Source organism: Trichomycterus rosablanca, chromosome 6, assembly GCF_030014385.1.
Source record: "Trichomycterus rosablanca isolate fTriRos1 chromosome 6, fTriRos1.hap1, whole genome shotgun sequence".
NCBI lineage: Eukaryota > Metazoa > Chordata > Actinopteri > Siluriformes > Trichomycteridae > Trichomycterus > Trichomycterus rosablanca.
Window position 1 is genome coordinate 31608313 of NC_085993.1, and position 23039 is coordinate 31631351.

At 38.8% G+C, this 23039-nt stretch overlaps 1 protein-coding gene across 1 annotated transcript; it reads right to left on the bottom strand.

The window, feature by feature from the left end:
- Positions 1–6551: 6551 nt before the first annotated feature.
- gmppab (GDP-mannose pyrophosphorylase Ab) lies at positions 6552–18221 on the bottom strand. Its single transcript, XM_062996833.1, has 12 exons — positions 18083–18221; positions 16993–17090; positions 16807–16910; positions 16129–16321; positions 14860–14919; positions 13354–13484; positions 13137–13271; positions 12567–12664; positions 12441–12487; positions 12270–12362; positions 8355–8523; positions 6552–6721 (listed from the first exon to the last, which is right to left on the bottom strand). The coding sequence occupies exons 1-12, from the start codon at positions 18120–18122 to the stop codon at positions 6621–6623; spliced, it is 1269 nt and encodes a 422-aa protein (XP_062852903.1). The 5' UTR covers positions 18123–18221; the 3' UTR covers positions 6552–6620.
- Between the last annotated feature and the right edge of the window lie 4818 nt (positions 18222–23039).

Sequence of the window (23039 nt, forward strand, 5' to 3'; positions counted from 1 at the left end):
TCTATTGCGGCTGTTTGAGTTAGTCATCTTCTAGACCTTCATCAGTGGTCTCAGGACAGGACGCTGCCCATGGGACGCTGTTGACTGGATATATTTTTGGTTGGTGGACTATTCTCAGTCCAGCAGTGACAGTGAGGTGTTTAAAAACTCCAGCAGCGCTGCTGTGTCTGATCCACTCATACCAGCACAACACACACTAACACACCACCACCATGTCAGTGTCACTGCAGTGCTGAGAATGACCCACCACCTAAATAATACCTACTCTGTGGGGGTCCTGACCATTGAAGAACAGCATGAAAGGGAGTTAACAAAGCATGCAGAGAAACAGATGGACTACAGTCAGTAATTGTAGAACTACAAGTGAAGCTGATAAAATGGACAGTGAGTGTAGGAACAAGGAGGTGGTTTTAATGTTATGGTTGATTGGTGTATATACTCAGGGTTTGTTAGCTAAAAACATGAATTTAGATTAGATTTCTATTTAAAATAAGTGGTGTGTTGTTACTTATTAAAAAGGTTGCAAAGTACTTGGGTTTAGTGTTTTAAACCATCTCAGAGATAATCAAATAAAATAGTGTGTGCATTTCTAAAACTTAGTTCTAAAAAATTTGGGTTAAAGATGATAATGTTGGTTTAGATGTTCTCACAGTGTCTGTGTGGGTTTTCTCCGGATGCCCCGATTTCCTCCCACAGACCCCCCGACCCTGATTAGCTTCATAAGTGGGTGAGTAAGGTGCAGGTTTGTTGTGCTCATTTTGAGTTTCATCACATTTGGCCTTGTGAGACTAAAAACCTTGTGGAAACCCACAGGAATTCAGTGCTGATTATACACTTAAAACACGAATGCATTTAAACACTGGTTTTAACACATGGTTGCCAGCTTGTTTGTACACAGAAGCTGACCTTGATATGTTTTCCAGGGTATATTTGCACCAGGGTGAAAACTGCATTGTTCACTCAGTACAAATTAAAAGATCATCCACAATGAAGCAAATATACCAATTTAGACATAATTGTTTTGTAGCTTAGAAACAAAATCATTTTTCATGTAACATTAACAATGTATACTGATCAGCCATAACATTAAAACCACCTTCTTGTTTCTGTACTCACTGTCCATTTTATCAGCTTACCATATAAGAGCACTTTGTAGTTCTACAATTACTGACTGTAGTCCATCTATTTCTCTACATACTTTTTAGCCTGCTTTCACGCTGTTCTTCAATGGTCAGGACCACCACAGAGCAGGTATTATTTAGGTGGTGGATGAGTTTCAGTACTGCAGTTACAATGACATGGTGGTGGTGACAGCAGCATTGCTGTGTCTTATCCACTCATACCAGCACAACACAAACTAACACACCACCACCATGTCAGTGTCACTGCAGTGCTGAGAATGACCCACCACCCAAATAATACCTGCTCTGTAGTGGTCCTGTGGGGGTCCTGACCATTGAAGAACAGGGTGAAAGCAAGCTAAAAAGCATGTAGAGAAACAGATGGACTACAGTCAGTAATTATAGAACTACAAAGTGCTTCTATATGGTAAGTGGAGCTGATAAAATGGACAGTGAGTGTAGAAACAAGGAGGTGGTTTTAATGTTATGGCTGATTGGTGTAAATTCATCCTCAGTAACCAGCCAAATGCAGGAGCATCCTTTAAAAAAAGTTCCTTTAAGGTTCCTTTTTCATATGAAAGTGAAATGGCTCATGTTTGATGATCTTTTTAATTATTTTGATTAATTTATAACTAAAAATAACACTTGATTTGTTATATTCACACTGAATATGTAGTTAAGCAGACATTCAATCAACACAGTTAATATAAAAATATTGATTTAAAAAGGAAATATACCTACAACACCAAAGAAATTAATTTACATACATTATGAGTGTTAGTAATGATCTGCTTCCTTCAACACACTTTAATTTTGCTAAAGGTGGCCACTTGTGGGATGTATAGCTGAAATACACTCAAGAATCAATGAAGGTGTGTGTTAAACCTGGAGTAACTAAAGAATTACTCAAAAGCTATGAAATGTGCTCTACACGAGCAGCATGCAACTACTTACAATAACTAAATACATAGTTTATACATTTTCTTCTAAAAATTAGAGTTTTATCTTCTTTCAAAATTTAAAAGACAGATGTTCGGGCAGCACAGCTCTAAAACATGTTAGCCCAGCACTGCTGAGATCCCGAGCTCTCAAGTTCAAATCTCAGCTCTGCTATCGGCCAGCCAGACACCTACACAAACATGACTGGCTTTTTCTGAGGGAGGACGAGTCAGAGGGATTCCTCATTGCAGCCGCCTCTACTGGCTAGTCGATAGTGCCTGCACATACAAACCCACAACCCCAAATCAGAAAAAGTGGGACAGTATGGAAAATGCAAATAAAATAAAAATGCAGTGTTCCTTACATTTACTTTGACTTTTATTTGATTGCAGACAGGTTGAACCTGAGATATTTCATGTTTTATCTGCTCAACATCATTTCATTTGTTAATAAACCTCCAATTCTTGCATTTCAGGCCTGCAACGCATTCCAAAAAAAGTTGGGACGGGGGCAATTTAGGGCTAGTAATGAGGTGAAACAACTAAATAATGATGTGATTTCAAACAGGAGATTGTAATCATGGTTTGGTACAAAAGCAGCATCCAGGAAAGGCTGAGTCTTTGATGAGCAAAGATGATCAGAGGATCTCCAGTTTATCAACAAATGTGCGAGAAAATGATTGAAATGTTTAAAAACAATGAACCTCAAAGAAAGATTGGAAGGCATTTGCATATTTCTCCCTCTACAGAGCATAATATCATTAAACGATTCAAGGAAGAAGCAAGAAGGCCAACGCCCGTGATCTTCGATCCCTCAGACGGCACTGCATCAAGAACCGCCACTCAACAATAGCTGATATAACCACATGGGTGAGGGATTACTTACAAAACTTACAAAACGTCTTTTAAGTGTGGTGAAAAGGAATGGCAACATTACAAAGTGGTAAATGCTTTACTGTCCCAAAATTTTTTGGAATGTGTTGCAGGCCTGAAATGCAGGAATAGATGTTTATTAATAAATGAAATGAAGTTGAGCAGATAAAACATGAAATATCTCAGGTTCATCCTGTCTGCAATCAAATAAAAGTCAAAGTAAATGTAAGAAACTCTGTGTTTTTTTAATTCTGTGCATTTTCCATACTGTCCCGACTTTTTCTGATTTGGGGTTGTACTGTAAATGGGGAATAATGGAGATCAATGCGTGACTCTTCGTACGCGGTACTGATACCCTGCGTGGACCCGCCTCGTGCAGGTGTGTCTTAGGTATGGGGATACAACTGGGTGACTTGATATGACTAGATTGGTTAAAACAAAGTAAAAGGAAAAGTGCACAGAATAATAAACCAAAACTATTAAAAGACTCCCACAAGTGGTTATGTAAACAATAAGAAACATCACATACCTAATCAGATATTATTCTGTGCAATCGTCATGGCTATGTTCACACTGCTTTTGTAAGATTGCTTGCTCTTTTTATGTCATATCAAAAATGTGCAAATCTATGCAAATCTATCTACATTAATTCCAATGTGTCCAATAATTTTTAACACGAACAAATAAGATGTCAAAAAAATATATACATGTAATTAGATTTTTAAGAGGCACTCACTGGAACTATTCTATATTTTGTGGCTGAATTTTAATGCTGGTCTAATTACCATATAGTCCAAAAAATGTGGACACTTCCAAATGATCTAAATTATTCAGCCACAGCCCTTGTTAATAAGTGTATTTGTTTCCAACTCTGTGGTAACATTTCCTGTTCCATCAAGATATTTTATATCGGCCGCTCAGGTGGCGCAGCGGTATAAACACACGCTGGAACCAGAGCTGGGATCTCGAAATACATCGTATCGAATCTCAGCTCTGCCTGCCGCCTAAGGCTGAGCGGCCACACGAACAACGATTGGCCTGTTGTTCAGATATGGGCGGGGCTAAGCTGGATGAGGTCTCTCTCTCTCTCATTACTGGTGCAATTACGACCTCTGCTGGCTGATTGATGGCACCTGCACAGAGATGAGAAAAGAGTGCTCTCAGGGTGTGTCTCTCCGTACACAACGCTGAGCTGCACTGCACTCGTCAAAGTGTAGGCGATAAGATGCATACGGCATTCTACCCGCGTGTCGGAGGGGGTGTGGGTTAGCTTCGCTCTCCTCGATCAGAGCAGGGATCCGCATTGGTGGAGAGGAAGCATGACGCAATCGGGCAATTGGACGCTCTAAAAAGGGAGAAAAAGAGGAGAAAATGCATAAAAAAATAAAAGATATTTCATATCATCTTTAGTTACCACTGGCACCCTGATCAAAGTCGCAATTAATCCAGCACCACCTCACCACCAAGAAGAGAAGGTGAATCCAACGTATGGCATTTACTCACTCCCACCCAGAGCTGCACATTTACCTTTGGCATATTTTTGGGAGAGAAGGAAACCAGAATACCCAGAAACCCACACAGACACAGGGAAACTTTTTACAGAGAATGACAGGAGGCTAGATTTAAACCTCTATGAGTCTCTAGGATGCTGGTGCTGTGTAGCACGCACACTATCTGCTGTGACACCGTTCTACCCATGATCTATGTGCTGAGGATTCATTTGAGTAGGAAGACATTTGGGATTCTGCTGCATTTTTACATTGGATGAAACTTGTGTATACCTGGTAGCATAGGACAACATGGTGATACAGCTTTTAAAGTGGGCATCACACAGTAACAGGGGTCTTGAACAGGGTTTGCTTTACACATCTAGTCAATATCTGTGACGTTTTGTATGTTTGCCCCGTTTCTATGGCATTTTCTTCTAGGTACTAAAATGATCAAATTTGGCTGGTCTAAGTTGTCCTAGGTGTGAATTAGTGAGCATTACACTGAGATGGAGTGGCATCTAGCCCAGAGTTGACTCCAGCCTTGCTTTCAGGGTTATTTGTTTTCAGCTGTCTCACTGCGACCCTGACTAGAATGATGCTGTAAAGTGGCTAAAAATGTCGAAAAACACATACAAATAGAGCTAAAACATAAACCAAATGATATAATTATTATAGATACCAGCCATAACCACCTCCTTGTTTCTACACTCACAGTCCATTTTATCTGCTCCACTTACCATATAGGAGCACTTTGTAGTTCTACAATTACTGACTGTAGTCCATCTGTTTCTCTACATACTTTTTTTAGCCTGCTTTCACCCTGTTCTTCAATAGTCAGGACCCCCACAGGACCACTACAGAGCAGATATTATTAGGTGGTGGATCATTCTCAGCCTGCAGTGACAATGACATGGTGGTGGTGTGTTAGTGTGTGTTGTGCTGGTATGAGTGGATCAGACACAGCAGCGCTGCTGGAGTTTTTAAATACCGTGTCCACTCACTGTCCACTCTATTAGACACTCCTACCTAGTTGGTCCACCTTGTAGATGTAAAGTCAGAGACGATCGCTCATCTATTGCTGCTGTTTGAGTTGGTCATCTTCTAGACCTTCATCAGTGGTCAGAGGATGCTGCCCATGAGGCACTGTTGGCTGGATGTTTTTGGTTGGTGGACTATTCTCAGTCCAGCAGTGACAGTGAGGTGTTTAAAAACTCCATCAGCATTGCTGTGTCTGATCCACTCATACCAGCACAACACACACTAACACACCACCACCATGTCAGTGTCACTGCAGTGCTGAGAATGACCAACCACCTAAATAATATCTGCTCTGTAGCGGTCCTGTGGGGGTCCTGACTATTGAAGAACAGGGTGAAAGCAGGGTAAAAAAAGTATGTAGAGAAACAGATGTCCTATATGGTAAGTGGAGCTGATAAAATGGACAGCAAGTGTAGAAACAAGGAGGTGGTTTTAATGTTACGCCTGATCGGTGTAGGTTATAGTTTTTGTCAGCTCGGGTGGCACAGAGGTGAATTATGCAAGCCAACTTCTGCTGGGATCCAGGACTAGAATGCCCAGTGACATATGAACAGATATACAGATATGATTGGCTGTGTCTGAGGGGAGGGTGGATTGGCATCCTGTCTGGGCTGTTTTACTTTATTGCGCCCAGTGATTCTGGAAACACTGGACCCACCGCAACCCTGACCAGGATAAAACAGTGGTAATACATGATGATTTTGTACTTAGTAGCTTACAAGCACATAGTGTATTTTCCTTCTTTTGTTTTCTCGGTCTGTTGCAGTTTAAAATTCTAGACTTAATATTCAAATCCATTTTATATTAATATTTTAGACTGCTGAGATATATTGCACGTCTTACAGCAATATGAAAGTCCGGCCTCTGTAAAATTACAACAAACACAGTGTTCAGTGACTTAAAACGTGCATATATATGGACTTGACCATTAAGTCCAAGGCTGTATTAGCATGTTTTATCTTATAATAGAAAATGTGGCCCAAATCAGAATTAAAAACATCTGATTAAACCGGATTTCTTTGTTCATTAGTCATGAAAAATATGGAAATATGGGGGAAACAAATTAGACCTGCAGTGTGAACGTAGCCATGTTTTCCTCCTTCATTATATTATTATTTTTGATGGTTTCATAACTTTCCTATAAAAGAAGACTGCACTATCTAAAGGATTATCTGATTCTTAAAGCTTCTGTTCAGATCTTTGTGAGGAAGGACGATTGAATTTCGAATGATGACCTCTGATGGAATATTCACGTTGCAACCTGGGAAAATAAGAAATAGAAAGAAGCTGAAATTAATGTCATTTAAATGCAGATGACTGTTTACAAAAGGACATGGTGACGTTTGGAGTGTTGAGGCTGGCTGGATGGTGACAGACTTGTAGCAACAGCTCCATCTACTGGAGAGAATCTTCTCACCACATTTTAGTTGTAAATTTGAAATCCTGTTTGGATGCATAACGCATAGACTCGTCTACTAATATCTTTGGCTATTTGGCGTGTGTGTGTGTGTATGTGTGTGTGTGTGTGTGTGTGTGTGTAGACGAGCTTTTATGACATCTCATTCTAAGTGCATAGGCATTAATATGGACTTTGTCCCCTTTTGTAGCTATAACAGCCTCCGGGCGACATGGTGGCTTAGTGGGCAGCTCTGTCGCCTCGCAGCAAGAAGGTCCTGGGTTCGAGTCCTAGGTCCAGGTTCTTTCTGTGTGAAGTTTGCATGTTCTCCTCATGTGTGCGTGGGTTTGGAAGCTCCTCCCACAGTCCAAAGACATGCAAGTGAGGTGAATTGGAGATACAAAATTGTCCAGGACTGTGTTTGACATTAAACTTGAACTGATTAATCTTGTGTAACCAACCAGTAACTACCTGTCCTGTCATGATTGTAACAAAAGTGTGTAAAACATGACATTAAAATCCTAATAAATAAATAAATAAATAAATAACAGTTTCCACTCTTCTTGAAAGGCTTTTTACGTGATTTTGGAGTGTGTCTGTGAGAATTTGATTAATATTGAATGAGAGAGCTTGGCTCGCTATCTCCATAGGTGTTAGATGGGGTTGAGGTCAGGACTCTGTGCAGGTCAGTCAAGTTCTTCAACACCAAGCTCACCAAACCATGCCTGTGTGGACCTTGCTTTGTGCACTGGGGCACAGTCATGTTGTAACAGAAAAGGGCCTTCCCCAAACTGTTGCCTTAAAATGTTTTAATATGCTGAAGCAGTTCATTTTACGGGAATCAGGGGGCCTGGGCCAACCTCTGAGAAACAACCTCATTTTATTATCCCTCCTCCACTACACTTTACAGTTCGGACAATGCAGTCAGGCAGGTAATGCTTTCATGACATTCATCAAATCCAGACCTGTCCACCCCACAGAACAAGTTTCTACTGCTCCAGAGTCCAGTGGCGTGCTTTACAACACTCTATTTGACGCTTGGCTTTGTGCTTGCATGCAGCTGCTCTGCCATGGTAACCCATGCCATGAAGCTCCCACGCATAGTTTTTGTGTTGATGTTAATGACAGAGGAGGTATGGGACTCAGAGCGTTGGTGACTTTTATCTTTTGTGTGGTCTGCTATTCAGTCAGCTTTTAAGAAAGCTTTTAAGAAGATAATTCTTTCACAAATGTTTGCAAAGGCAGACTGCATAGGTAGGTGGTGGTAGGTGCTTGATTTTATACACCTGTGATAATGGGACTGAATTATACTGCCAATTGTGCAAACATACGTCCAGGGTAAGTTGCTTAAGGTATGGTAGGTGTACCTGATTAATGACTTATAAGTGTACACACAAGCCAAGTATAAACTTATTAAACTGGCAACTGAGTTTATATTAGTAACTCTATGCAAATCAGTTTGATGTTAACAATAAATTTAGAAAAAAGTGCTGCATACCCAAGATCGTAATAGAGGGAGTCAAACCCCCATCTCGGAACAGAGTCTCGCTGTCGATTTTAGCATAGGGATCATTGGGGTTCGGGTCGCTTGGAGTCCCCTCCACTCTTGCCCACTTTCCTATTGTACTGTCCCATCCAACAATACTGTTCAGCACACAGCAGTGATCCTGAAATAAAGCATTTACACAACTTATTACTCTCAGAGATCAAAGCCAGCCCACACAGGAAAGGCAAGGCCAGTTTATTTGTATAGCACCTTTCATACACAGTGGCAATTTAAAGTGCTTTACATAAGGAAAAATTAAAAGCATTAAAACATTAACCTCATTAAAAACTAAAAGTAAGAACATGAAAAACAAATAAAATATGAAGTAAATTAGCTTATAAAAAGTAAGTGCAGTAAAATTTGGTGACAATAGGATTTTTTATAAAGATAATAAAACATAAAAAATAGCTTATCAAAGCTAAAGTGCAGTAATAATAATAATAATAATAAAATTAATATTTGTACTATCCAATACACAATTACATATACAACGCCTAAGGTTCTACAGATCCAGACCAGCTTATTTATTAACGTTGGAATCTGTAATAAACCAAAATCTGTAAAGATGTGTTAATGGAACAGAACAGCTGGACTACCCAGTGGCAGTGAGGAAACAAGCAATTCGAACCAACAATATTCAGAGTTGAGTTAAACACACATAGTGAAGTTAATGAAATACAAATTGTCCATTTTTGTGGTCAACTAGATGCAATGCATGGATTGGATTTTCCTCTAAATATAAGTGTATCTCTGTTATTTCTAAATTATACATTTTTTTATACTTTCTGTTACATGAAATCAACTCCAGCAACAAACAATGTTCTATCTAGCATGTCCGTATGCTATGTTAAAGTGTATGGTCTACTTTAAGTTTGACGATACACTAGTGTCACAATCAGGCCCAATCAGGCTGGGTTTCAGCACCTGAGTAGCGTGGAAGGGGGGGTGGGGGTTAGATTACTACCTATTAACCAAGTCCCATGTCCATATGACTAAGGGTTTGGTCTGTGCGTTTTGTTTTATCGCAGAAGAAGATAATCACCTTTGGTGTTTGGACCCCTAAAAATATTTCCCATACATCTATTGACTTTTTTTATTTACTGAAGTTTTTTATGCGTCAGGTGTCACAGGGCCAGACTTTTACACTAATGAAACTAGAGTTTAAAGAGTCTTTTTTTAAAGAGTGATTTTGGATTGAAAGTAGGTGGGAACAAAGACTTTTGTAGCACTTGAAGCAGCTGTAATCCAAATTGTACCAGACTGTATTAAAAATTATGTCTAATTAGTACACTTCAGTTACATAGGACATAGGATGGGGTCTATGGTGCTGCCAGAAAATCACTGTAAACAATATCCGAATGAGTAGGAATCACTAGATAACATGATGTCAGTTAAATGTAAAAATCCTTGCAAAATGAATACAATAGTAAGTCTATTCTTTTAACATTCTCTTTCACGTCTTGGTTCATTTACTTAAGTTTGAGCTTGCATGCATAGTGAATTAAAATCACTCAAGGTTTTAGAAGAACTGTGGGCACTGCAGTGCCATTTAAAACCAAATCTTTAGATCAGGCGTTCTAACCTTTTTGTGTTATGTTATTATTCTCACGCTTTCAGCAAAGTTGGCAAATTGGCAAAGTTTGTTAGCCTTCTGCTAAATATTTTACACAGACTTGCAATAGCTCATTAAAAACTGCATTGATTTGCTCATCTGTGTGATGATTGCAGCTGGAGACGACGATTATTTAGCTCAAACAAAGAGAGATCTTGGATATAGCAAGCCATATGTCATCCTCAATGCTCGGTTTTGCCTTGTCTGTCACTGCTGAAAACAATTACATATTTGTCCATTATCCAGATTTATATAACACCACAAGATCTGATGTATGCTCATAGCCTATTAATTAGGGCTGGGCGATATGGATCAAGAATAATATCTCGATATATTTTAGCTGAATGGCGATATACGATATATATCTCGATATTTTTTCATCCCATAAGGTAATAACAACAAGACACTTCTGAGACAAAGCTACATGTTCCAAATACTAAATACCATAAAATTTTACAGGCACTTTTATTAATATTCATGCTGGGGAAGCTTCACACAGGAACTATTTTTCCTTAAAAAAAAAAAAAAAAGAGCTATTCTAAGAAAAAGTTTGTTGTTTTCTAACGTCTTGCCTGTTGTGTAATGTGAATTACAAATATATTGTCTGGCCCTTTAAGAATGTTAAGTGTACTATAGGGCGCAGGGAGCAAGTGTGTAGGGAAGGTATCAGAATTTATCTGATCACGACCACGTACAACATCCAGTACAGAAATCACTCCCCATAATGTTTGATTTTTACAGATAGAGCAAATACATGCACATCACATATACAAACACACAAGTCAGAACAACAGGAGACGCACCGTTACGTTATTATTACTTTCTCAACACGTGCATACACTGTTTATATATAAAGCAAATACATGCATGTCAGCATGTGCATGCGCTAGTGTTTGTTTATTTCCGTTTTCCAATATTGGTTTTTAAAACGAATAACGACTCGTTTTCTTGTTTTTCAACTTTGGGATTTGAAGTGAAAAACGAATGACCAAAGGTACACGGAGCTGGAACCTTTTGTCTGGACTTGTTTTCGGTATTCTCTACAGAATACATTATTCTGCTGCTCATCTGACACTTCTCCATCATTGAATCCAAACCATCTCCAAGTAACTGAGCCATTATTATTCTATTTACTAACCAGCTCCTCAGCCGTCTCCATGCTATCATGGGAGTTTTACTTACAGAAATGTGTTCTGAGGGCAGAAAGAATTGGCGGTGGGGCGGGGTGAGTTGTGTTCAGTGAGGGAGAGAGGCGGGGCAGGTGAACATGTGCAGAGACAAACTGGGAGAAGAGAAAGACGAACTGTCGGATCTAATTGGAACGCAACTTCTATATCAATATACGCGATATTGTCCTATCATATATCGTGTATGAAAATATATCGATATTTTATAAAATCTCGATATATCGCCCAGCCCTACTATTAATGCTCCCATCCCATCACGTGATTATTTTTACTCTTCTTAATAAAATGCATTCCACATACGTCATATCTAAGGCCCCACCTAATTCATGGCCGTGAAAATCACTGTGTCCCGTGAAATATGCAGTTTGCTGTGAAATTCAAAATTTAAGGTTTGTGTTCAACAATTTAACATTTTTCATTTGGGTAGCGTATGAAATATGAGGCACAATATGCAATATGAGGTGGTCCTAGCAATCTTACAGCATTATACGGCATCATAATTAAGTTAGTGTAACAGACTTTTCTGTGGTGTAGTGTGCTGACAATGTTTGATGTATGTTTACATATTGAGTGCATTTTTGTCCCTTCAAGGATTCCATAGTCAATGAAAAAGTGTGCTTCTCTACACACATGATCGTCTCTGTGGTCTGTGCTTGAAAGAACAAGCCAGTAAAGTATTATGCTCCGATAGTTTGTCTGTGCAGTTTATTTCTTACTTTATAAACTCAGCAAACTCTAAAGAAGCTCGGTTACATTTGTAATCGGTTAGTCAAAACTAAGCTTGAAAAACTCCCAACCAATTCTGGGGACGCAGAGGGGGGTGTCAAAACTATTTTAGTATTTACGGATCCATTCAGGTAGGCTACACTGTGTATTGTAGCTTCCAGTTATTCTATCATTTAATTTATAAGTGTTATTTAATGACTTTCATAAAATGTGGCACTTTTATAAGGTCCATGAAGCACACTTTCTCGTGAATTTAGTAGGACCCTAGTCATATCTCATTAGAAGAATGGCAACAGGCCTTAAAACACTACTATGCATCTAAATTAATTAAGACTACTGTACCTGCAGTGTAGCTCCATGTAGGATGATTGATTCCCTCACTCGAACTCCTGCTCCAATCATTACCCCTTTTCCTATTGAGACATTAGGTCCCAGCTAAAAAAAAAAGCTACATATTAGAAAAACACACGTGGTGCATTTTGATATAATGTGTTTGCGTTGTGAAATACTTACAACAGCAGTGGAGTCAATATTAGCTGTCGGATGAATGTGTACATTTCCTAGAATTGGATAACAATAATTAGTTGTACACATTTATGAATACAAGTTTAAAAATAATATTAATAACAATAATAATACCTATTATTTGGGGGCCTTTTTCTTGTTTTGTGGCCAGTCTTTCTGGATGGGTCTTATGATACTGGTTCAGGTACAATCGACTTGCATATATCGCTGACCTGTCAGTCAAATTGCCAGTTGATCAAATTAACTGAATCCAGTTAGTGATAAAACAGATAAAGAAATACGAGGGATCTTCAAAAAGCTTCTGCACTTGTATATTTTGGTTGGAAACGTTGAGGGCGGGAGGAGTAGTAATTGGTCGTGTCTAAGAGACTGAGAGAGCTTATAGTCCAGATTTAGCGCCATCTGATTTTCACCTTTTTGTACTGCTCAATGAAGGTTTAAGGGGAGGAAGACTTTCATGTGATGATGATGTGAAAGCAGTGGTGCATTAGTGGCTACGCTCAACCAAAAACATTTTTTGCTGATGGCATTAAAAAGTTGGTACGACGCTGGGGATAATGCAACGGAAGGTGACTATGTAGAAAAGTGTTATTTAAATTCTTAATAAATAGAGTTTTAAAAAGTGCGGGAACTTTTTGAAGAACCCTTGTAGAACCAACAGCACGTGTATGATTTTTCAGATACCCTGCAGATTTGATCTGGCTCCAGTAGTGCTGAGTTTTGTAAACATAGAGTTTTTTCTGTCCTGCCAGCATTGTAAAGATGTCCTGCTCCAAACGGATCAGTTCTGGCAACTGTCTCCCATACAGAGGTTCATCGCTGTAAAAACAAAATCAAAACTCATTTTATTGTTTGAAGATCTTGAGTTGACCATATTACAGGAGCTTAATCTGACACTTACTGGAGTCTTTCTTCTTGGTTTTGCTGAAACACTGCTGCAATATGGCCAAAAATCTCAGGAGTGAATAAGTAGATACCACAGTTGATAATATCACTCACAAAGGTGCTGGGTTTCTCCACAAAATGAAGCACCTATGGACAAGCAATATTTTTTTGTATTTAAAGTAAATTAAACTGTTAATAAAGTAAAAGTTTATGCACTTTTATTGTACAGGAGTTTGGATTACTTTTGCAGTTGTAAAGTCCTAAAACGTTCTAAACTCGTTTTGCTTTTTAGGACATGTTAGACCAGCGGTCCCCAACCTTTTTTGCATCACAGACCGGTTTTGTGCCGGACCAGCAGGGGCAGGAGGATTTAAAATAAAATTTTACAACAAGCATAATAAAAAACACAATGTGCATAACAATACTACTCATCAATGATGGAAAATCAGTGGGAACGCTTTTCTTGCTGCAATGAGACGCTCCCACCTTTTAGCATTTTGGCTAGCTTGTGCGCTTAATTTTTTTATAACACGCAACTGAAATAGGTATGTGTCAAACACGTCATGAGGAACAGACATATGTTATAAAAAAATTATTAGGTTTTTCAAAATAAGACATCTTCCAGAGCAGAATTGTCAATTATTTATTCTTTCTGTTCGGCCCAGTATTAAATGACCGATCCATGGCCCGGCGGTTGAAGACCACTGTGTTAGACAGGTAATACAATTCCCCAAATCTGATGACAATATCACAGCATGATAAATTCTCTTCGACTGTTGTGCTAACAATTAATAACCATAGCACTGTTTTAGAAATTTACTAAGGCTCTGAAAATAAAGCTAACGTATGCCTACACACCACGCAACAACAGCGATGGCTGTAAAATTATATCAAACTCCTCAGACTGCTCCTATTCTGGCCCACTCCAATATGATAGCCAACAACCTGCAGCAAGGTTTCAGCTTACTGTATATTGTATAAATACACATTGTATATTTGCTACACCCTACTTACATTTTTTTGTATTTGCATTAGTTCTTCCTTTCTTTTTTAGTTCAACTACTGGAGGCCAAAAAATTCCCTTACTATAAATAAAGTATCTGTCTATCTGTCTATCTGTCTGTCTATCTATCTATCTATCTATCTATCTATCTATCTATCTATCTATCTATCTATCTATCTGACACATAAGTGGTGGCATACTATTGCATGATATGCATGAAAAATGTTCTAAAAATATCTACCTCATGACAAACATCATTTTGATAAGACAATAGGATTTTGGAAACCAATGCTAGAATGAAAGAAAAATATATATATATATACTTTGACCAGAATCATCAAAGCTAAAACTATTTTAAATTGTCATTACTTTAGAACCAGAGGTATTATGCAAGGAAAGGTGGGTGAAAATGCAAGAAGCAAAAATACAAATACTACTAGTCTGGCCAATTAGGCAACAAACTCTTACATTCAACTGTTTTATTATAAATGCTAACTGGATTTGCATAAGTAATCATACCTCATTTGTCTCCTGATTTTCCACAATGCATCCATAGTTCAGTGACTGTTTTCTGTTAGCCTGGCAAAATAAGAAAAAATATAATAAGAAACAAAATAAGAATCTGGTAAATTATGTTGTTTCTTTACTGTTGTTAGTTTGTTTTTTGTTTTCTATTTCATTTTCAGGTTTGCCAATGCTTTATCTTGGTCATGAGGTCATGGTCATGTGCTTCCGGTTTCCTCAGAAAACATTAGGCGCCAATCCATCGCGACATCCAGCGACAGCCAACCATGTCTATATGTAGATGCCCAACCAGCCGATAGCACCACTGGGGATCCAAACCTTAGATCCCAGTGATAGTTGGCTACCGTAATTTACTGCTGTGCTACTCAAGCGCCCCTGGTTTTGGTAGTGAATATTCTATTAGTTACTGCAATCAAGTTTAGTGGTTACATTTCAGTTTTATTTAGTTACTTTACTTTACTAGAAATTTTGTTAGTTTCCGATTGTTGATTGAAGTAATAACACCATCTGTTTCAGTATTCAGATTTATTATTTCAGTATTGTGTTTATGGCATAAGTAATTCTGCTGAATTTTCTTTTATGGTTTCAATAATGAGAATTATGTTTGTTTTAGTAGTCAGTTTTAATAAAACTTTTGTTAATTCAATACTTTCTTTACTTGGTATTCAGTTGTTAGCAGCAATAGTTTGAATTCTGTTTGTGTTAATGGTCAGTTTCAGTGGTAATAATTCTGTTTATGTCAGCAGTAATTATTTTGTTTAACTATTGTGTACTACTAGGGATGTAACGATACATTCTACCCACGATGCGATGCGATTCACAATACTGGGTTCACGATACGATTTTTTCCCGATTTTTTTAAGCTGAAATTATAGACAAATTATGACAACGTTTCCTTTTATTATTAATAGTCTTTAAAAAAAAATGCTGTTTAAAATAAAATTTGTGATTATCTAAATAATGAATGCCCTTTTATTTCTGATGTAGGTACAAACTATGCAAAACAATTTTGAATTAAGCCCAATTTGGCTAAAAAAAAAACGAATTTGGCAACCAGACGTATAGCGCCAGTGACGTCAACAAGGCAAGGTGTATAGCGCCAGTGCCCTCTGCTGTTTAAAGTGAATATTGATTCATTTTACATGTCAAATCGATTTGAATCGTGGAATTTTTGAATCGGTTATTAACTGTATTGTGGTGAATCGTTACATCCCTATGTACTACTGTGTAACTATTTTGGTTTGTATTCAGTAATCTGTTTACCGTCGTGCCCAGAATGATTCCACAGTGAGAGTCTCCATGCTGACGATGAAAGCGGAGCATTTCTTGCAGAGGAAACTCAGAGCAGACATCAGCATTCATAAGGAAGAATGCAGACGGTCCTCCAGAAAGGATCTGGTCTCGAAAATGGTAAATGCCACCCCCAGTGCCTAGAGCCACAAACTCCTGCAGGTACCTGAACAAAGACACCAGAAGATATCAGGAAAGAGAGACTACAATGACTTTTTTTGATGACCTTTTTTGTTTGAAAATGGACCAACTAGGTAGGAGTGTCTAACAGAGTGGAAAGTGAGTGGACAAAAACTCCAGGGGGGGTGCAGCTCTACAAACACATTCATTCATTCATTCATTCATTCATTCTTTCATTGTCTATTTAACCACTGGCTTATCCTTTTTAGAATGGCGGTGACTCCTATTCACCAGGCGAAAGGTAGGAAACACCCTGGGCAGGTCGCCAGTCAATCAAGGCAAACACACTCTCAACCACACACTCATATATAAAGTAATTTTATCTGCAATTAACCTGACTGTGGGAAAAAAAAGCAGAGCAGGAAAGCGAACTTCACACAGAAAGGACCCAGGATCTTCTTGCTGTAAGGTGACAATGATACCCACCAAACCATGTATCGCCCTCATAAGAAAACATGATGATAGCAATACCTTACTGAGACTTTAAACTCTTGCTGGGTCATAGCAATGAAGCGACTTAGCTCCTCATTCGGCTGATAAAACCCAATCAGGATGATTTCCTTCAAATTAGGAACCTGTTGAAGAGAAGGAGCTATCATCATCATCATTTCCCTGTTATTACAGTGTATAAAGCCTGAATCATTAATGTTTTCTTACCTTGGCACAGGCTTCTATGTGGTGTTGGAGCATGGGCACACCAGCAACAGGAAAGAGTGGTTTGGGCACCTCAAATGATAGCGGGCGGAACCGAGTTCCTTAGAAAGGACACAAAAGGACTTAGACTATTAAAAATATATGAGGGTACAAATAGGCATTGTATAAGGTACTACAATTTTAAAAGTTCATGTCTGTAGGTGATAACTTTAGAGTAAATGTTTCTGTCATGCTTCACTATTTTGAAGCAGAAGCTTCATTTTGGGGATCAAATTCCTCTCAGCATAAGGTGACAGTTAAGGTTTTCTTCCTGACCCTAGCAAGAGATCACTATTCAACATGTCCAGTCAAACTGGCCTTATTTATATGAGCGGGCGGTATGGTGGCTCAGTGGGTAGCACTGTCGCTTCACAGCAAGAAGGTCCTGGGTTGGATCTCCAGGTGAGGTGGTCCGGGTCCTTTCTGTGTAGAGTTTGCATGTTCTCCCCGTGTCTGCGTAGGTTTCCTCCGGATGCTCCGGTTTCCTCCCACAGTCCAAAAACATGCAAGTGAGGTGAATTGGAGATACAAAATTGGCCATGACTGTGTATGATGTTAAACTTGTGAACTGATGAACCTTGTGTAACCGGTAACTACCTGTTCTGTCTTGAATGTAAGCACAGTGTGTAAAACATGACATTAAAATCCTAATAAATTAATACATTTATATCAGCACAGAATAAGAAGCCAATATCACAAAGTAAAAATGACATTATATAACTTTCCACACCTTCCACACCTACAAATTCATCATCCATTTGTTGTTATATGTCAATTTTTAAAAGCATGATTTAGGAAACGGTAAACTTATACAAGATTCCAGTTTGTGTGGGGGGAAAGGGGATGTGTTCCAATCATTGTCAGTTATTAAAATCCCATTTTATGCTATTCTGTGATTCCTACCGTTTGAAAACTGACATCACCTGTCATTCAGGTTTTCAGCGCCACGTCATCCTACATTATCATGTAGTATCTATTCCATCGTGTCTTCAGATTTTAGGTGTAAATAGTGCTGAGGTGCAAACTAGTCCAGACTAGTAAACCATGATCTTACCTTTCTGTGGACCTCCAATTAGAATGACTGCCTTTAACATCTTCAATTAGAATCACTGCAGTTGATGATCGTAATCCAACTATAATTCTGTTATGGAGGTAACAGCTTCCAGTACAGCAGTTTATTCTCTGTTCCGTGTCCGATCTGTATTAAATGTACATAATCTACGTTTTATTCTAAATTAAATTACTGTTAAGATGTTATCGTGCTGCTGTACTAACACTGTATACAATAAGTCCAGGCATGCGGAAGTCTACCTACTACAACATCTCTACCCCCGCCTACTGTGGCTGCAGTCTATTCTAAAGCCACCTTCACTACGCCCTACACCCTCCGTAGGGTACATCCTGTGTAGTGAGAGAGCTAATTGGAACGCAGGCTTCGAAATTGTATTTTCGAAGCCTAAAGAGTATAGGATTGATTGCAACACACACACACACACACACAAACTCAAAAGAAGCTTTATTGGCATGACAAATAAAGACATTCGTATTGCCAAAGCTCAGTTACAGAGAAAAATAAAAATAACAATAAGAACAAATATATACAAAACACAGGTGCCAAAAAAATGAAATAGAATAAAATAATAATATAAACAGTGCAAATAATAACAATAAAAATGTGACATTTACAATAATGAGGTAATAATAAACTTTTGTTGTGTGTGTGTGTGTGCGTGCATGTGTGCGTGTGTGAGACATGGTCACCCACCTGGTGGCAGGTGTGTGTATAGAGTGCTGCTAGTGTGCAGCTCTCTCTGTGCTCCCCCAGTAGGTGGGGCAGTTTATCGGGGTCTGGGAGGGAGGTAAAGTCGGGGATGATGTTAAATTTGGGGAAGAACTGTGACCGAATGTGGTGGTACTTGGTACACTGGGTGAGGAAGTGCAGCTCCGTCTCTACTGTACTGAGAGTGCAGTGCTGGCACGACCTCTACTCCCGGGGCAGCCAGGACCGGGTGTGTCGCCCCGTCTCCACAACCAGGTCGTGTGCGCTCAGTCTTTACCTCGTCAAGGTGTTTCTTAATTTATGGTCGGATACTGTGCTCAGATAATCTGCTGTACTGTAGTGTCTGTTTAGGGCCAAATAACACTGCATTTTACTCTGAGCTTTAGTTTCAGTTTCCCAATAATTCAGATATTTAGTTCTGAGTCTTTGTGTAATTTGGTTTATTCTAATTGGGTTTGCAGATTTCTCCTGTTCCTGAGTCTTTGTGGTGTTAGTGGTATATCTGTTTATGTTATTAGAGTGTCTGTGTGTGTTAGTGGTGTATCGGTGCAGTGACTCAGGACCAGTTGGATGAGGGGACTGGTATCTTTGCTCAGCTCTTGGTGTTTCAGTGCTTTAGGTTTGTTGCAATAAAGAATAAGTGTCCACTTTATTGGGTTTTTCGTAACAGAAAGCAAAACCAGAAGATAGAATATTGTTGTCCTCAACGCACTTTATCTATTACATACAGAATATGTCTTTATGAATTAAAATTGTATTCATCAAATTATTTCAGGCTTATTTTTTTAATAATTCTTTTTGAAACAATACATTTGTTACATTTTATTTCCATTTGTTTTACTGTAGAGGGTCCTGGGTTCAATCCCCAGTTGGGGCGGTCTGGGACCTTTCTGTGTGGAGTATGCATCTTCTCCCCGTGTCTGTGTGGCTTTCCTTCGGGAGCTCCGGTTTCCTACCTGCAGTCAGGTTAATTGGAAACACTGAATTACCATATAGGTGAATGGGTGTGTGTATGTATGTGTGTGTGTATGTGTGTCTGCCTTGTGATGGACTGGCGCCCTGTCCAGGGTGTTACTGTGTGCCTTGCGCCCATTGAAAAGCTGGGATAGACTCCAGCAACCCCCCCAACCGTGACCCTAATTGGATAAGCGGTTAAGAAAGTGAATGAGTGAGTGAGTGTTTTACTGTCCAAAAGTAGATATAGTTTTAGGGAAACCTATAAAAGCACAGGTCTAATCAATGAAAGCAAGCAAACAGAACAAAAAACAGGTGTAAAAACAAAACAGAACATAAATGACAAGGCGGGTGAGAAAACTAACACCATTATTTATTTGCTTTAAATGCTTTCCCTGCATTTACTGCCATTACCAAAAAGTGATTTAAATGATTTACATGCATTTTTATGCAACTGTTACATATTGTTAGATATTAAAGAGCCATTTCAGGATTAATTCAAATACTGAGAGAAAAGACAGAAGTATATTTGTAGTAATGTAACTATGGTCTAACCAATTATTTATTTATTCAGATTTTAACGCCATGTTTTACACACTGTGGTTACATTAATGAGAGAAACTGTAGTTACTCTTTACACAAGATTCATCAGTTCACAACTTTAATGTCAAATACAGTCATGGACAATTTTGTATCTCCAATTAACCTGCTTCATGTCTTTGGACTGTGGGAGGAAACTGAAGCTCACGAGAGAAACCCACACAGACACTGGGAAAACATGCAAACTCCACACAGAAGGGACTCAGTAACCAATTAGTTAATGAACATTTGAACCATTGAAATAATCTTTAGATGTTCTTTAGAAGTAGATTTTTAGAAGTAGAACTATGGTAGAACAATGCAACACAACAGGCTTCATCGTTTATCTTTATTTCCTGTCATTAAGGAATTTGCCAATGTCAGAGTAGGTTTATTTTAGGTCCTCCAGTTTCTTTCACTTTCCAAAAATATGCAGTAAACAACTAGGGAAGTGTGTGATGCCATGTAATTGATTGCCCTTCTTTCTAGGCTGTATTTTTGCCTTGCCTCCAGTGTTTCTGGGTGGCACCAGGTCCTCAGTGAAGCTGGAGTAATTAATTCTGTGCACTTTTTTAACCAGCATTAAATTAAATAAGTAAACCATTATAGTTTCTATCATGTTAACATGATATCCAATATGTTTTTAATATGTTCCAAAAGCACCAAAAATAGAACAGCAATAAAGCCTTTGAACAGTGTATTTTAACCCAGATGAAAAAAAAGGGTACTGCTCTACATACTCTGCATATGGAAGCCAGTTGGAAGACTCTGATATATCACAAGGAACATATCTTCTTATGAACATATATGGTACTAGTGTCAATGCAAGATGGACCACACATGTTGTGTAAACACTGTTTCTTCACACTTGTCTCTCCCGGGCTAAAATCTCTCCATTATCAAAACCAATGGCTCCTCGCTGCAATGCTGACATTAGCTATGCACTGTGAGAGATGTTTTCTTTTTATCTCAACTCCAATCTAGTTTATACAAACAGAGGTCTGTAAAGAATTTAACCTAGCTTAGCCTCTTCCTCTCCATATACAGGGTGTAAGCAAAATAATAAAAAAGCTCATTTAAAAAGCAGTTGCACAAGTGAGGTGTATTAGGCTGATTACACTTAACAGTATGTTTCATATGTAAAAGAGCTCTGTCAATTAACACTTTCATTAAAAATTCTGCTCCAGGGGCGCCGTACAATAGCTGACCCTGCGCTCTGAGCCCAGCTTCTAAACAAGCTGGGATATGTGGAAAAAGAATTTTGTTGTACTGTACACCTGTATACACCGATCAGCCATGACATTAAAACCACCTCCTGGTTTCTACACATACTGTCCATTTTATGAGCTCCACTTACCATATAGAAACACTTCGTAGTTTTACAATTACTGACTGTAGTCCATCTATTTCTCTACATACCTTTTTAGCCTGCTTTCACCCTGTTCTTCAATAGTCAGGACCCCCACAGAGCAGGTATTATTTAGGTGATGGATCATTCTCAGCACTGCAGTGACACTGACATGGTGGTGGTGTGTTAGTGTGTGTTGTGCTGGTATGAGTGGATCAGACACAGCAGCGCTGCTGGAGGTTTTTAAATACCGTGTCCACTCACTGTCCACTCTATTAGACACTCCTACCTAGTTGGTCCACCTTGTAGATGTAAAGTCAGAGACGATCGCTCATCTATTCCTGCTGTTTGAGTTGGTCATCTTCTAGACCTTCATCAGTGGTCACAGGACCACCAACAATTTTAAACGTGTCTTGTAAAGACTTTTATGCTGTGAGCTTTACACACCTGGAAGTCATGCCAGACATGCCATTTCTTTGCTTCTTAATTTAAAGGCAAATATGCAAAGATGCATAACTTTGTGTAAGGAGCACAATACTTAGAATACTAATTGATTAAAAAAGTACTATAGTCTAATGAATCTTCTTTCACTGTATTTTCTATAGTGGGGCAGATCTATTTAAATAAAGTAAAAAAGATGCCATCAGTCAGCAATGACAGTGGACATCATTAAGTCCAATAATTATTTTAAATGTTCATTCTACCAACAAAAACTATGTAATTTTACAGAATCAGAAACACTGTTTTTTAAAACACAAGGATAAAGTCAAGTGCCTTCTATTTTCTTCCTATTAACCAAAATTAATATTTACATTTACATTTTTGGCATTTAGAAGAAGAAGAAGAAGATATACTTTATTTGTCATATATACATATACAGGTGTACAGTACAATGAAATTCTCTCTTTGTATATCCCAGCTTGTTTGGAAGCTGGGGTCAGAGCGCAGGGTCAGCCATCGTATGGCGCCCCTGGAGCAGACAGGGTTAAGGGTCTTGCTCAAGGACCCAACAGTGGCTGCATAGCAGAGCCTGGATTTGAACCGCCAATCTTCCGGTTGCCCAAAGCTCTAGCCACTAGGCTACCACTGTCCTTAGCAGACACCTTTATCCAAAGTGACTTGCAGTACTATGACAGTATACAGTCTGTCTTGCTCAAGGGCCCACCAGTAGCAACCTGGCAGTGGTGGGGCATGAACCAGCCACCTTCTGACTACCAGTTCAGTACCTTAGCCGCTAGGCTACAACTGCACCAAATACATTTTACATATAATTAAAACTGTATGTGGTTTGAGACACAGCCAAAATGGTATTTGTTCTAAATTTAGCATCTTTGGTCCTCTGGAAAAATA

What these genes read in the sequence shown, in the direction of transcription:
- gmppab (XM_062996833.1), bottom strand. Translation starts at nt 18,122, where the DNA reads ATGTTAAAGGCAGTCATTCTAATTGGAGGTCCACAGAAAG. An exon ending in TACATGGAGCTACACTGCAG is followed by an intron (nt 8,524 to 12,269) that starts GTACAGTAGTCT and finishes GCTTTATTTCAG; the next exon opens with GATCACTGCTGTGTGCTGAA. An exon ending in TCCCTCTATTACGATCTTGG is followed by an intron (nt 6,722 to 8,354) that starts GTATGCAGCACT and finishes TTATTTTCCCAG; the next exon opens with GTTGCAACGTGAATATTCCA.